This window comes from Pleurodeles waltl, chromosome 7 (assembly GCF_031143425.1).
Source record: "Pleurodeles waltl isolate 20211129_DDA chromosome 7, aPleWal1.hap1.20221129, whole genome shotgun sequence".
Taxonomy (NCBI): Eukaryota; Metazoa; Chordata; class Amphibia; order Caudata; family Salamandridae; genus Pleurodeles; species Pleurodeles waltl.
In genome coordinates this window covers 1137959477-1137975354 of record NC_090446.1, presented here as the reverse complement: position 1 = coordinate 1137975354, position 15878 = coordinate 1137959477, and the positions used below count along the sequence as shown (strand labels likewise).

The 15878-nt window shown below is 44.9% G+C and overlaps 1 protein-coding gene across 4 annotated transcripts in view; it reads left to right on the top strand.

Moving 5' to 3' along the window:
* The window catches only part of WBP2 (WW domain binding protein 2), a 298555-nt gene that overhangs the window by 157755 nt on the left and 124922 nt on the right, over positions 1-15878 (top strand). For all 4 annotated transcript variants that reach the window (XR_011194210.1, XM_069200190.1, XM_069200187.1 and 1 more), the window contains exon 6: positions 2462-2587. Coding sequence is in view for 3 of the 4 variants with exons in the window: in XM_069200190.1 (XP_069056291.1) it covers positions 2462-2587 (126 nt within the window). In the remaining variant the exon portion in view is untranslated. The remainder of the gene's footprint in view (positions 1-2461; positions 2588-15878) is intronic.

Sequence of the window (15878 nt, the reverse complement as noted above, 5' to 3'; positions counted from 1 at the left end):
GGCAACTAAACTGAATACAGAATGTAATGTCTAATGCCATGTCAAAGCCAATATGCAGCTGAACTGAATACAAAATGTAATGGCTAATGCCATGTCAAAGCCAATAGGCAGCTGAAGTGAATGCTGGGAAGATGGTGATTTTAGCAGCGCAAACCCTTTGTTGATGTCATTTGCAGGGGAAAACGCGTGTTTTCTTACGCAGCACCTTTTTCCCATTTTTCCCCCACAAAACAAATTTTAGCTGTATTTTGGCTGATTTCTTGGTCTCCTCCAGGGGAACCCACAAACTCTGGGTACCTTTAGAATTCCTAAGATGTTGGAAAAAAGGATGCAAATTTGGCGTGGATAGCTTATGTGGACAATAAAGTATGAGGGCCTAAACGTGAACTACCTCAAATAGCCAAAAAAAAAGGCTTGGCACAGGAGGGGAAAAGGCCTGGTAGTGAAGGGGTTAAGATGCCTGAGGTCAAAATATAACGTAATAGCATCACAATTGTTAGTACCCACTCAGTAGCTTCAGCTGGTTCAATTATTTCTTCTGCTTTCAGTATGTATAGATCTTCTTTTACAGTGCCATGCATACTCAAAGGAATATTTCTCACTTTGCAAGACTACGGTTTGGCTCCACTTATCAATATTATGCTATGAACATATCCCTTTATACATCCTATCTTATTAAAAAAAGATATCCGGACATTCTTGCTGCAGTGCATCAGTTAGGATACCCACTTTCCTGATCTTAACTTGAGGGACAGAATTTGGATCAAGGCAAGTACCCAAGGTTTTGGAAAGACCAGCTTAAAACAATAGCACCCTTGGCAAGCACATATACACTTTACCTGAATTACCACGAAATGCAGTTGAAGCTTCAAAATAACCAATTAGTTCTATAGGCTTGCCCCCAAAACGTTATGAGATGACACCCGTTTTTCATAATTTAACCTTCCCTTGAAATAACCATTCATAATCTTTGTTCGATACCAAAGTTAGACTAGCACATTAATCCATCATCATTGATACTGTTATACCATTAAGCTTCTCAGTATCTGATGGATTTTCACGTCATACTTCACATGCTGTTATCTGGATAATGAAACTTTTGTACACCTAATTCGTATTTCCTTTTTGGGCTCAAAAGTTATATTTTTTATATAGCACTAATTTGTTTTTTATATTTTTCTGTTCTTGGTTTCAGAACGTCCCCATGTCATTTTAATTCTTGATGAGACTCGGTTATTCCTTCACTCCGGTCAAAACATCGTCAGCACAAATGTAACAAACAAACAGATAATTTAGTGGCACATTGAGCCTGATTGTACTAATTACGCAAATTTTATGTGGTTGTTTGTTATTTGCAACACACGTCATTTTATCTTGTACATCAAGTTACCTATGTTTCTTGTGGTTCTTTTGCACCGTGACCCTGTGCACTTATGTATTTGTTTTTTAGGGTTTTAATTTGTAATTGTGTAAAATGTGTATGTTGGTGTACATTATAAATGCATATTGTCTTGAAGTACCTCGATGGTTTGATGCGACTTTTTCTGCAATGCGACTTTTCAGCCTTTTAACATTTTTATCTCTCTAAATGATACCTACCAGTGCAATTGCTTATCTTTGAGGAACATGCCATTGAGCTTGGTCCACACACCTGCTAAGCGCCAGGATACCCTCACGAGTGAGAGATAGCATGTTATACAAATACTTGCAACATAACATAACCTCCCTGTTGTGTGACGTCTCTTTTTCAATAAAAAAAAAAAGGTCCCAATTTAGTAATCTGAACACTCGTACCTCTGATTTTTGTTGAGCCCAGCTTTCAAGAGCCTAGACAGAGTCAAGAAAGAAACTGACACGGATATGCATAAGTGGTGCTTATATGCATCTACATCCATCACTTCTGGGCAGAATTAAGTAAATTCTGAGTTACTAAACTACAATGTTAGCTGTAGATAAACAATTCGTACAGTCCCAAGGGAAATTATTTAAAACACCCTCAGGAGTTACATCAAAGTTTTTGTTTTATCATAGTAATCAAACAGTTGACCTCAATATTTTCTTTTTATGGGCGAGCGCAAATCGCTCCGTCCTATTCTGTAATCTCTTTGGGCTTCCAACCATGCCCATGTCACGTCAGTCACTTACACTGGTTTCTGGGCTTGCCTTTTAAAATCCGCTTGCTTTTATTTGTGAAAGGCATGTATATGTCCTGCCTTTTCCGGTGTTTAGCCCACCTACACAGCACTGGTAAACTACTAAAAACATACGAGGCTTGATGTTTTCAGCATGGTGTCCGGACTACTTTATCCGTTTATTTTCCACGCAGCGCGATCACACTGCATTTTACATAGTGCGATTGCGCTGCATTTTTTTTTTTTCTTTACAATGCTTATAGCTCTGACTCGAGCAAATGTGAGACCCGTTGCATTGAAAATGGTTGTTTCTTTTTCCCGTCATTAAGGAATTTACCCTGGTCCACCGCTGATGGATGGAGCCATGTCGTACATGCACCCGCCTCCTCCCCCATACCCAGGGCCTATGGAACCTCCCACAGCAAGTGGTCCTGAACTGCCTTCGACAGCTGCAGGTATGTAGAGAGCAACTACACGATGCCTGGTAATGCGGAGAGGAGAAGTTGGAGTTAACAGTCTTAAGGAAGTTAGCTTGAATAATTGTACTACTCTGTGGCCGAATGAAGAATTTGAAATTCAAATGTGATTAGGATATGTGTAAGACAGTCACGTCCACATCATGGCCCATGAGGACTTGATCAAGACGGGATGGTGGTGTAGTGCTACAATTAAGCTAACACTTAACAAGGTTTTTTTGATGTTTTCAAAATGGATGGATGGTTAAGGTATTCCTAACCATTTTACAATACATAATTGCCTACTGCCTTTAGAGAAGGAATCGAAAGTGGTTTCAAGTCTAAGCTAAAAGACACTCACAGTTGTGTGCAGAGATAGAAGTTGTAGGCCTCATTCTGCAGAGTTGTTGTAGATCAATGCCAAAACTTTAAAATTGCATCTTTCCTTGACGATAGACAGCAAACTATCTGAATAGTTTGTCTAAGACTGGAGTGAAAGGGTTTGATGAGGAGTCTTGCTGCTTTAGAATGGTTGGAAATATTCACGTTTGGTGCTCTATCTGAATTTGAATACGAGTTTGAGGATGACATTTCCAGAGGAGTTAATTTGATATGGATGTCAAAGAAAAAGAGGGACTCGCATGAGACTATTGCATCTTGTACTTTTTTATTTACAAATTATATGGAATAACATGGTCGTGGTCACATGGTGTGACCATTGAAATGAAATTAGGTAGGGCTCTGAGAATAAGCTTGGTCAGGAACGCTAGCTTAATATTCAGCAGATTATGTTCTAATTTATCAAGAGTTCAACATTTCTGAGAGGTAAACTAGATATGAGCAATCGGATTTGAGCTGTTGTCCCGGAGGTTTATGTGCATCTGGGTGTCATGATGGATACCTTAAAGCTCCGAAGACTCTTAGGACATCTGACAAAGGCTTACACATTGATGTAGCAGAGTGAAAGGGTGGAGCCCTGCAGCAGTCTACAACAAGTAGGCCGGCGAGGATGAGTAAGTACTCTTGCAAATGTGACTGTGCTGGCTATGTGGATTACATCTGAATCAAAGCCAGAGTGTGAACAAACACTCTTACCACTACTTCTGAATTACTATCCTAAATTAAGAAATATATGTGGATTCATCTAATTGTATTTATATTGTGTGTGTCTGGTCTTAGTTCCTTACTCTTTGCAGAGCCTTTCCTTGTAACATTGAACAGAAGATACATTTCACTCAGTCACTCTAACATTACACTACTTGGTAGGTGGCTTTATTGAACCTGCTCCTGCTATGATGTTTGAAATTTGCAGGGTCTGTTAGTACTTAAAAACAATATGCTAAATCAGAAACTAGACGGGGCATTGACCTGCAATCAAAGAATTAATATAATGTTTACTTAATGTTCCTCAGTTGTCTTAGGTTTTTACTGAGTTAAACGTGTAGTTCTACAAGCACAGTTTTTTTTTTTTTTTAAAATCGACTTTTCGTGCCTAGCCAGTGTTCAGTTGCTAAACGTAAACATGCAAGTTTCTTAAATTGACGATACTCAGTGGCTTGCCATCAGGAACTCCATGACAAAGTTATAAGTAGTGTTGGGAGAAATGGCTAGGAGTCAACTCTGCAGTAATTGTGGCTTGAATGACTGCAGGCTAATAGAAAGAAAACAGTGGAAAGAATGCCAGCCTACAAACTATGCAGGGCATTGCAGGGACACCATTTGGCCCAGGCCCCTTAGTTTCATCACATGAAAACTACATGTTATCCTTACAGAGCCAGTATCTCCCATTACCAGTCACATCGAGATGACCATAGGCATGAATAATAAGGTCTTACAAGAACAGCCACACATCATTATTTGTCAATGTAAACCGCATAACTCATTTAACACATGTCATAGTTTGGGCTCTTGCTCAAGGCAAGACTGCTGGTTTAAGAATGACATTAATTTTGTTTGTAGGCGACTTTGCCTATCCAACAACAAGTCACAGCTGTCTTCCCAACCCTTCCGGCTCACTAGCAGCACTTCACCAAAAACCCAAATAGTAAAAGGTGATTTGTGACAGCCTTTACACATGGACTCGAGAGTAAGACATCTCAGGAGTGTCGTGGTTAAACGGAGATTACCCCTTTCTCACAGATACATCATGTCTCATCCAAACACAGGCAATAACGAAGATGCAGTAAAGTTTCACTAGTTTTTATTTAACACAACTGCAATCTGTGATAAGTTGCATGGGCTGCAATGATTAGGATAATGAACAGTGCAAGAAACAGAATTGTAAAGACAAGAGTCATTATTACAAAGACCCCCACCATCTTGCAATAGTATGAAATGACATAAGGTGTGTGAAATGTCCTGATACCCTAATATGATAGGCCTAACCTCCTACCTAACGGAGAGCTGGGTTTGTTAAACATAATCTGCCAATGCCATGTCCATGAGAGGAGCCCCCAACCCTCGTTACCTTGGAATGAGGTCTCTATCTCAGACTGGGTTAGCGTCAAGACGACTTGCAGCATCAATATCAGCGATGGTGGTGATGCCCTCTGGTCGGAATCCCTCTGATTATCTGTCTAAAGTGTGCTGTATTTATAGATCTACTAGGACCCCTGACTTAGGTGTGTTCCCAAACCATAAATAACAGACCTGCTTGGGGCGGCAATTATTATAAACAATTCCCTCGAAAGTATAGAGAGGGAAAGTTCCTAAGTGTGAACACCTACTTTCTGATGGATACAACTACCTGTGGATTCCTCACCTCATGAATACTCCCATGGCGCCAGCATTCTACGGAAATCTTCTTACTAGTCTCTGCACGTCGACGAGGACGTCACTGTCTCGCACGCGACGCCGTCTGACGTCATACAGGCAATAAGAGGTCCTCGACGACGTGCGGACGTCAGTTCCCTTTTTTCCGTGCATTCGAAACGGTTATCTTCGAGGGAGCAACTGTTACTCTTGCGGTTACAGTGTATATCTTGCTGCGTACTCTTTCTCTGTGGAAATAATGTCGCAGAGAAAGTCTGGATTTAAGCCTTGTCGTGAGTGTGGAGGCAAGATGTCGGTGACGGATCCTCATTCCGATTGCCTTTGGTGTTTGAGCTCCGACCACGACGTCTCGACTTGTGATTCGTGTCAGCACATGAATCCGAAGGCCATTAAAGAACGCGAGGCGAAGCTGTTTATGGCCAAGTCAAAGGAGAAGCATCACAAGAAAAAGTCTTCTCCAAGACATCGGCGTCATCGAGACTCCCGGCGCCGTAGAGAATCTCGGCGTCATTCAAGGGAGGCTCGTTCCAGGTCTCCGGATCGGCGCCGGAGGACATGGGAGGTCAGCCCCACGGTGACGCCGCATCCTTCGACGCCGTTGCTCTCTCCGACGTCTCCAACTTCGCCTGGACAGGCGTCGGTGATTGAGGTATTGGAGCCTCAGATGTTTTCTCCGGCGCAGACGCCGAGGCCGGCGTCGGGGTCGCCTCCGAGTCAGGCACCCCAGTATCCGGCTTTTCCCACCCCTGGAGCCGATAGTTCCGCATTCTTGAATGCGATGTATGCCATCTTCCAACAGATGGCTCCAGGGGGTGCTCCGGCTGGGCCTTTGGCCTTTTCTTTGGGTGATCCTGCGCCTCTTCGGCCGGCACCCTTTATGCCCTTTCTCCCGTTTGGGAACGTGGGCTCGGCGCCAGTGTCGGCGCCGGTGGCCGCTCCGATGGCTTCGGAGGGATTGGCCCCAGGGATTTCCATCCCGTCGACGTCGAGATTTCGGCCTGTGACTCCGGTGGGTCCATCCGTTTAATCTGCTCTTCAGTCGGCGCCGAAGTTACCTGTGGCGCCGGATGCGGCGTCGGTGGCTTCGGAAGATCGGCGCCGATCTCCGACTTCAGCGGAGGTGTTGTCGACTCCGCGGATTGAGCAACGACTGCATTCAAGGAGGCGTGCTCTCCGGGTACTAGAGGAGCAGGAGTACCAACGAGCCCTAGAGGAAGGAGAGCTAGAGGACTCGGGTGATGGGCTGCGTGGACTGGAGTCGGCCAGTGGGCTGGACACTTCCCCTGAGTGGGACCTTTCGTCCCCGGGGGAATATACCGAGGAAGCTGCTTCCTTTCATACAGTGGTACGGAAGGCAGCTAGTTTTTTGGACCTGCCTTTGCCGGTGGTGGAGGCGAAACAAAACCTTTTGACAGAGGTGTTGCATCCGGCCTCAGCCGCGGCGGAGCCTCTATTACCTTTTAATGACGCTCTGCTGGATCCGGTTTTAGAGGTGTGGAAGAAGCCGGCATCTTCCCCAGCAGTTCACAGAGCCGTGGCCAGGAGGTATCGGACGGCTCCAACTGATCCTGGTTTCCTATCTAGGCACCCTACGCCGGAGAGCTTGGTTGTGCAGGCCTCCTGTTCGTCCAAATCAGCGCCTGGTTCTTTCCCGACGGTGCCTGGGGACAGAGACTCAAAAAAGCTAGAGGCGCAGTCGAAGAAGATTTTTTCGTCCTGCAGTCTGGCGTTAAAAGCCACTAATGCGACCTGTATCCTGGGGAGGTATATTCATGCTCTGATGGATGACATCTCCTCTTCGTTTACAGAGCTTCCCCAGGGTCTTTTGGATCTTGTCTCTGATGCCCAGGCGGCTGCGACCCAAATTATCCAGACGGGACTGGATACCACCGACTCGGTAGCCAGAGCAATGGGCACAACTGTGGTGGAAAGGAGACAGGCCTGGCTACGTAACTCGGGCTTTTCGGCAGATGTACAGTCCACATTGTTGGATCTCCCGTTTGATGGGGACAAACTGTTTGGGGCTAAGGCTGATTCGGCCTTGGAACGTTTTAAGGAGAGCAGGGCCACGGCTAAGTCGTTGGGACTCCAAGCTCCTTCTTCCACGGCCTCTTCCAGATTCTTCAGGAGGTTTCGTGGATTTGGGCGTGGCTCTTCCTCCTCTTCCTTTCGGGGAAGATATCAGCAACCTGCCTCTTCCCACCCCTATAGATCTTTTAGGGGGAGGGGTAGGGTCCGCACCAGGGGAGCCTCTCAGCAGCACTCTGCCTCTTCCTCATCCTCTGGCGGGGTGCAGCAGGGGAAGCAGCCTTAGGCTTCCACCATTTCCCACTCACTCCTCTCCTGTAGGGGGAAGATTACAGCATTTTCTCACCAAATGGGAGACTGTTACGTCGGACACTTGGGTTCTCAGTGTTGTGGGAAAAGGCTACACCCTTCCCTTTCGGGAGTTTCCGCCCCTCATCCCGCCCCGCCCTTCGTATTGTTCACAAGAACACCTCCTGTTGCTAGAACAGGAGGTGGAAGTCCTCCTTTTAAAGGGCGCGGTGGAGTTGGTCCCGGAGTTTACTCAAGGTATTTCCTGATTCCCAAGAAGGATGGTCGTTTGAGACCAATTCTGGACCTGAGGATCTTGAATTGGTTCCTCAAGCAGGAAAAGTTCAAGATGCTGACCCTAGCACAGGTGCTTTTGGCGTTGAACATGGAAGACTGGATGGTGTCTGTCGACTTGCAGGATGCTTACTTTCATATCCCGATACTCAAGTCACACAGGAAGTATCTCCGGTTTGTGGTGGGATCGCAACACTACCAGTTTGCGGTCCTTCCGTTTGGTCTTACTTCAGCACCTCGAGTCTTCACGAAGGTGATGTCGGTGGTTGCGGCAGAGCTCAGAAGGAAGGGGATAGCAGTATTCCCTTACTTGGACGATTGGTTGATCAAAGCCAAGTCCCCGGAGCTTGTGTTGCGTCATCTGCAGTCAACAACCCAGTTGTTGTTCGTCCTGGGCTTTTCGGTGAACGAGCCCAAATCTCACCTGGAGCCCTCTCAGCGCCTCCTGTTCATAGGGGCAGTACTGGATACGACATTGGGTCGGGCCTTTCCTCCGCCTCAGCGGATTCAAGATATTCAGGATTTGGTTCCAATGTTTCGAAACGGAGCGGTAGTTCCAGTCCTCAAGGTCCTTCGTCTGCTCGGTCTTTTTGCCTCCTGCATTCTGTTGGTCACGCATGCTCGCTGGCACATGAGGGCTCTTCAGTGGTGCCTCCGAAGGCAGTGGTCTCAACACAGAGGGGATCTAGAGGGTACTGTCAAGATCTCCAGAGATGCTGCTGTGGATTTGAAGTGGTGGATTGCAAGCAACAATCTTTCACAAGGAAAACCGTTCCAGCAGTCGCCACCAGTGGCCACAGTCATAACGGATGCTTCCACTCTAGGGTGGGGAGCTCATCTGGGGGATCTGGAGATCAAAGGTCTTTGGTCTCCAGAGGAACAGATTTTTCACATCAATCTGTTAGAGTTACGGGCTGTACGTCTGGCTCTCAAGGCCTTCCTCCCTTCCCTTCGTGGTCAGTCGGTACAGGTCCTAACGGACAATACTACCACGATGTGGTACATAAACAAGCAGGGAGGAGTGGGGTCGTACCTTCTCTGCAGAGAAGCTCTTCGACTATGGTCCTGGGCAAAGGACCATCGGATTTGCTTGATAGCAAACCATCTGGCCGGAGTCTTGAACGTGCGTGCGGACAGTCTCAGTCGCCACTTCTCGGCAGACCACGAGTGGCGTCTCCATCCAGATCAAGTCCGTTTAATCTTCCAGAAGTGGGGGTTTCCTCGGGTAGATCTGTTCGCCACTCGAGAACGCACATTGTCCGTTGTTCTGCAGCCTTCAGTATCCGATGCAGGAAGCATTGGGGGACGCGTTTCAAATGACCTGGTGCGGCCAGTTGCTTTACGCGTTTCCTCCCATACCCTTGATTCCTCGAGTATTGAGGAAGATTCGCCAAGACCGGGCTCTAGTAATCGTAATAGCTCCGGATTGGCCAAGGAGGGTGTGGTACTCCGACCTTCTCCAACTCTCAACGTGCCCGCCGCTCCGTCTCCCTTTCAGGGCAGACCTCCTCTCGCAGTCGCAGGGGCAGGTTCTACACCCCAACCTCCAGAGTCTGCACCTACATGCCTGGAGATTGAACGGGGCAACCTGAGTTCCTTCTCTCTCCCGCCTGAGGTAGTGGATGTTATATTAGCGGCCAGGCGACACTCCACTAAATCTATCTACGCTAATAGGTGGTCTAAATTTGTTGCGTGGTGTGGAGAGAGGCAGATTGATCCTTTACAAGCTCATCTATCGGACGTTTTGTCTTTTGCTCTATCTCTGGCGCAGAAAGGTTGTGCAGTGGCTACCATTAAAGGTTATTTATCGGCCTTGTCAGCCTTCATATGTCTTCCAGACCAACCATCTTTATTTAAATCCCCTATTGTTATCAGATTCTTGAAAGGTCTTCTAAATCAATATCCTCCAAAGCCATTCGTTATGCCGCAATGGGATTTGTCCTTAGTCCTGACTTTCCTTATGGGGTCCCCTTTTGAACCTATGCATTCTTGCCCCTTAAGGTATTTGTTTTTAAAAACAGTCTTCCTGATAGCTATAACATCAGCAAGGAGAGTGAGTGAGTTGCAGGCCTTATCAGTAAAACCCCCTTATACAACTTTTTATGGGGATAAGGTGGTGTTGAGGACCAAGGCTGCTTTCCTCCCGAAGGTTGTTTCACCCTTCCATTTGGCTCAGGCAATTACTTTGTCCACGTTCTATCCTCCGCCTCATCCTTCCAAAGAGGAAGAAAGACTGCACCGTCTGGATCCAAAGAGAGCGTTGAGCTTCTTTATCAATAGAACAAAGGATTTCAGGCTGGAGGATCAGCTGTTTATTGGATACGTGGGCAAGAGGAGAGGAAAGGCAGTCCACAAGAGAACACTATCCAGGTGGGTTGTTCTTTGCATTAAAATATGTTACTCTTTGGCAAAGAAGGATCCTCCTGAGGGCATTAGAGCTCATTCCACCAGAGCTAAGTCGGCCACTTCGGCCTTAGCCAGAGGTGTTCCTGTGGTCGACATCTGCAAGGCCGCAACTTGGTCGTCCCTTCACACTTTTGCAAAACATTACTGTTTAGATTCTGAGGTTAGAAGGGACGGCCATTTTGCACGGTCAGTGCTGCAGGATTTCTTGGTTTGACCATTTAGGCACCCACCGCCGGGCGTGGTACTGCTTTGGGACTCTATTCATGAGGTGAGGAATCCACAGGTAGTTGTATCCATCAGAAGAACGAGTTACTTACCTTCGGTAACGACTTTTCTGGTGGATACATTAGCTACCTGTGGATTCCTCACGGTCCCACCCGCCTCCCCGTTGCCTTTATGGTCTTGCCAAGTAATCCTTGAGTGCGCTCCTCTTGATCTTTGAGGGTGCAATAGATGTATATATATAATATATTTATATATATATATATGGGTATATGTGTATATATCTTTATGTATATACTTGGTGTGTGTATATATTTTTAAAAGAAAGAGTTTTATATATATATATATATATATATATATATATGTACATAAAAAAGATTTACAGTTATTCATACAATGTGGTGTATTTTTACAATATAATGGATGTTGCTTTGTTCTTTCATTGCATTGCCTGGTTGTTCTCATGCACGTAAAAAATGATTGGTACTGACGTCCGCACGTCGTCGAGGACCTCTTATTGCCTGTATGACGTCAGACGGCGTCGCGTGCGAGACAGTGACGTCCTCGTCGACGTGCAGAGACTAGTAAGAAGATTTCCGTAGAATGCTGGCGCCATGGGAGTATTCATGAGGTGAGGAATCCACAGGTAGCTAATGTATCCACCAGAAAAGTCGTTACCGAAGGTAAGTAACTCGTTCGTTTGTTTGGCTTTGTCACTTGATCTTGACGCTTTAGCGCGGTGGCACTGATAATGCAAAGCATAACAAGTGGCCTAACTATAAACAAGGCAGCCATCTTAGCAGTATTAAATAATTAAATGGGCTAAGACAGAGCAAGCTAAGTAGGTTAAAAGTCACTAGGTGAGGGGGGCACGAGTCTGCAAGCCAAAGGCTAAGCTAACTCCTGTTATCCCATTAAAACAAACTAGGATTCACTATACCCACTAGGTTTTGATTACTCACCAGTGTGTTGAAATAAGTAAGAATATGTTACTGTTTAATTTTATTTTTCGTTTGAGGCATGCAGCCAAGATGTGGCCCTTCTTTTATAATGCACAATCATATAGGGATTATCTAAAGTTAATTGTACCATCCAGTTCTCCTGCACTGGATCTCTAATAGAGTCACACACTTAAATTATTCTCCCACATCAGACTGGGAACCCACAGTAATCTCTGTTAACAAAGCTATGTACATATATGTTCAACAGCATTGAAAGCACCTGTAGACTACTAGTTCTCTATTCACCTCGTTTTATGACCTGAATTTTAGCCAGTTGGGTAAAGAGATAAGGAGCTCCACTTCCTCCTTGGAGCGTCGCTGCTCAGATGTTGTACTGCATATTTGGTGAATAGATGGGAATCCTTTCTATTTTTCTCCAGATGTATTTTTCCATTTGAATAAGAGATGTTCCAGTTGAATGCAAACTTTGTGTCTTATTTCATCTTACCCCCCTTCTGCAGAAGGTGAGCCTTGTGCTTCCTTGTCTGTTTAAGTGACTTACCCTATTGAGCTGTTTTTTTTCCACTGTGGCAGAGGGACCTAAGTGTGGCATCCATGCGGGCAACTTACTTGAGGTGGTGAGTGTTACTGCGTAGTCTGGCAATTCGTTTGAAGGGTTGCAGTCAGATTGTGGCTGTGCATCCTTGCTAAAATGCCTTGGCATTCCCATGGGTGTGTCGCATGTGTGGAGCATTGGGAGTGAAGGGCAGTGGTTGGGCTTCAGAGCCAAAGGTATATACACAGTATCTATTTTCTGGTGTAGCACTAGTTGCCCACTGTACTGAAAACCTTGCTGCATTGGAAACTTTTATATGGTCTAGCCTGTTGTGGCATGTCTAAATTATTGTAGATGTACGGTTTGAAACATGAGTCCATAAAATATTGCTTAACTATAATAGTTCTCAGCATTACTATCATTCATAGATTACTGGCAACTTCCCCGTAGAGGTTCTTGTAGGATCAAAAATATTTCTAAGAAACAGCATAACATTTTTAAAACATTGGAGTAAGTTATCAATTTGAGGGAGAATACATTGGACTCAACCTGGACCAGAACTCTGCTCCATGGCCTCCTCATCCTATGACGAGATTGGGGCAGGGTCAGAGAGGCCAAATCTGCCACTGAAGGGGTCAGAGGCATCTCTTTTAAAGCTCACATTCACATAGTATTGAGGATCAAGGTTCTTATCCAGTGTGAGAATAATTTGATACTGCAGGGCAGAGACAAATATTACTCACACCTGTACAGTATCTGTCATTCATGAATGATTAGCGGTAGGGAAGAGTCGTGGAACCTGAACCATTCAGGCTGATGTAGAAAGGTGCCTTTATCTCTTGATTCTGTTGACAGTCCTAAACCTTCTATTCATTTCTCCCCTTCCCTCTGTCCTAATTCCTGTTTCACTCCCCCATGCTCCTTTGCATCTCTTTCCACCTCTTCCTTATCGCTCGATTGGGGTGTACTGTAGTGCTTTGAAGGGGTGTCTTTCTTCCCTTTCATACCCTCCTTTGTTTTGCTTTACTTTCGACTGAGCCAAGATATGCACACTGAAAGGAGTCGAAAAGATTCTCTGGAATGCTCTTCTTAATCTGAAGAAGACATTTATTATAGCTTTTTGCAAGGTTCGTGAAGGAAGGTTTGAGTAGTAAAAAGTGTACTTCCAAAATGTGCAATCACAACGTGAGACTAACTATAAAAAAGTCTCCAATCTATAAACCGCAAATATATACATGCAAGGATACAAACACTTATATATTGATATATAGATATGTATTCATATGTAATGCAAAACAAATAATTAATAAAAATTCGTCACCATAATAGGGCCTGCCAAATGCTTCATCTTTCTCATGCCAGCAAGAAGAATGACTCCTGTTCAATTGCGAGAAAGAGATTTTCCACACCCACGGGACAGGTCTGGCAGCTGACGTCCGCTCCTGACTGAAGTCTCGGAATTCATAGCTACTGAGCAGTCATCTTTTTATATCTTTGAATAATTACGAGAGAACTTTCTAGAAAGCCCTCCCTCTTAGAGAGGAATTATTTAAAAAATGCTGGCTTATTTAGGTAAACCTTGATAGGAATGTGACGGAAGCTGGCCATCGTTCCGAGACACGCCTTTCGAGGTCAAATTGTTTTCTTGTCTATGATAATCACTAGCTTGTTACAGGCTTATCGTACTAACGGCTCACCTCCTACATGTCATGTACCAGCCCTGGCTCTTCAGGAGAAGAAAAACACATATCAGTAGAAAAACACATTGCATAACATGTTTTGCACGGAAAAATACTTTACCATGGAGGCAAAGCTAGGCTGAATACAAAATGTAATGTCTAACGCCACGATAAAGCCAATTGGCAGCTAAGCCAGGTGCAAAGCAGTGTAACACGACATTAGTGGTCAATACTCAAAACATTACTTCTTTCTATACATCTTCCCTTCTATACTGCTTTCTTGCTACTGCTGCCCTGTACTTCCAAACAGCAGCCTAGAATGGTCAAGTGACAATATTGGTAACATCAGGTTCCTTTCTGTTTATTTCATATACTTCCCCTCTCGCCATTTCTCTTTTCTCTTTCTTTCTCTCTTTCTCTCTCTCTTTTTCTCTCTTTCTTTCTCTCTCTTTCTTTCTCTCTCTTTCTCTCTCTCTTTCTCTCTCTCGCTCTCTTTCTCTCTCTTTCTCTCTCTCTTTCTCTCTCCCCTCCAACTCTGCTCTTTTATTTTCAAGGGGTCAAAGTGCTATACAACTAAACATTGTATGCTGTTGATATTTGTGTCTGTCGAGAATGATTAATGATCCACATTATTGAAAGGTTAAAGTTATAACCCACACACCCAGGGCACCCCAGAAGAGAAGCCAGTTCCTGGAGTGCAAAGACGTCACTTTTTCCAGTTTAAAAAATGAGCACTGGACACAGTGAATTGGCAAGATAGGTTTGGCAATGCTCTGTGTCAAACACTCACTTTCAGAGTTACACTCTTAAGTTGTCGCGCTTGTTGCCTGAATGCCACCAGGAAAAAAATGCAAGCAGATATCCTTGTTATAAATTCATAGTCCCATCCCAACTGTTCCTATTTTCACTTTTCATATCGCGTGAGATCTTTTGTAAAAATGAACTTTCTATATTGCATGAGAGGCCCTTTTTATTTAAAAAAAAAAAAAAAAAACAGTCTTGTATTCACTGTGTAGGTGAGAGAGAGCCAGCCGGGAAGACCCAAGGAATTATTTAAGAGGCCGCCGCCCGTGAAAGTGTCCTATCCTCTTAAATAAGCACTAGTGGGGCCTATCGGCCCCCACCAACACAAATTGACAAATGCCAATACCATCACTAAAGCTATCAATACCACCAACAGTAACCTCACCACTATCTGTACCAAAGCTGCAGTACCACATCCACCACCTGTACTACACCAATATTACTACTTCCAATATTACCACCATCAAAAAGATCTGTATTTAATATAGTGTTGTATGGAAACATCATGTTTGTACCATTTGTGGCTTCACACACATATGCTCAGCATATTCTGTCATCTAGTGTTGGGTGTGGACGTGTGCAAGTTATTTTTGTTGGAACAGTCTTTCAAGTCATGGGGTGTGGTGTGACTCTTTGGTGTACATTGTGCCTGGGGATCAGCTTTGTTACATTGTTTTGATTCTGCCTTGCACCGAGTAGTCTCAGAGTTCTTTGTTTTCACTGGGCCTGCATGGTTACTTTTGCTTCTCAATGCATCAGACTCTACCAAGCTCTGGTACCATCATCTCCACAAAACACGGGGGCTTCCTCAGCAGCACTGAAGACAAGTGTAGCGGGCCTTATGCCCCTCAGAAGCTGAGACCCGCCTTTCGGTCTTTCCTTGCCAGAAAGAGCTGCATGAGTGATGGAACAAACCTACTTACAGAGCTGCCCTGGTTGCCACTCAAAGCAAGACCCTTGGTCTTTTCAGAAGCATACAGCAGCAGGACATCTGACACTGTGGACATCTTTGGTGAAGGGAATCCCTTCCTTGACAAAGAACAGGAAAAAACAGGCTTACCCAGGCTGTCACAGGTGCAACCGTTGTCTTGTCCAGAGATGGTGTCGCAGAACAAGTCCAACAACCAATAGATCAAAGACAATGAACTGGCACCTAGGGCACAGAGCATGCATTCAATTCCTGAGGCCCACATGCCCAAGCCAGTGAATCACTAAAAGTCCCACACCAAGTGGGACACTGTTCCTGAGAGAGTTGGGCATCGAGACCTGAGCACATTTTCAGAGACAAGGCAAGCCAAGGG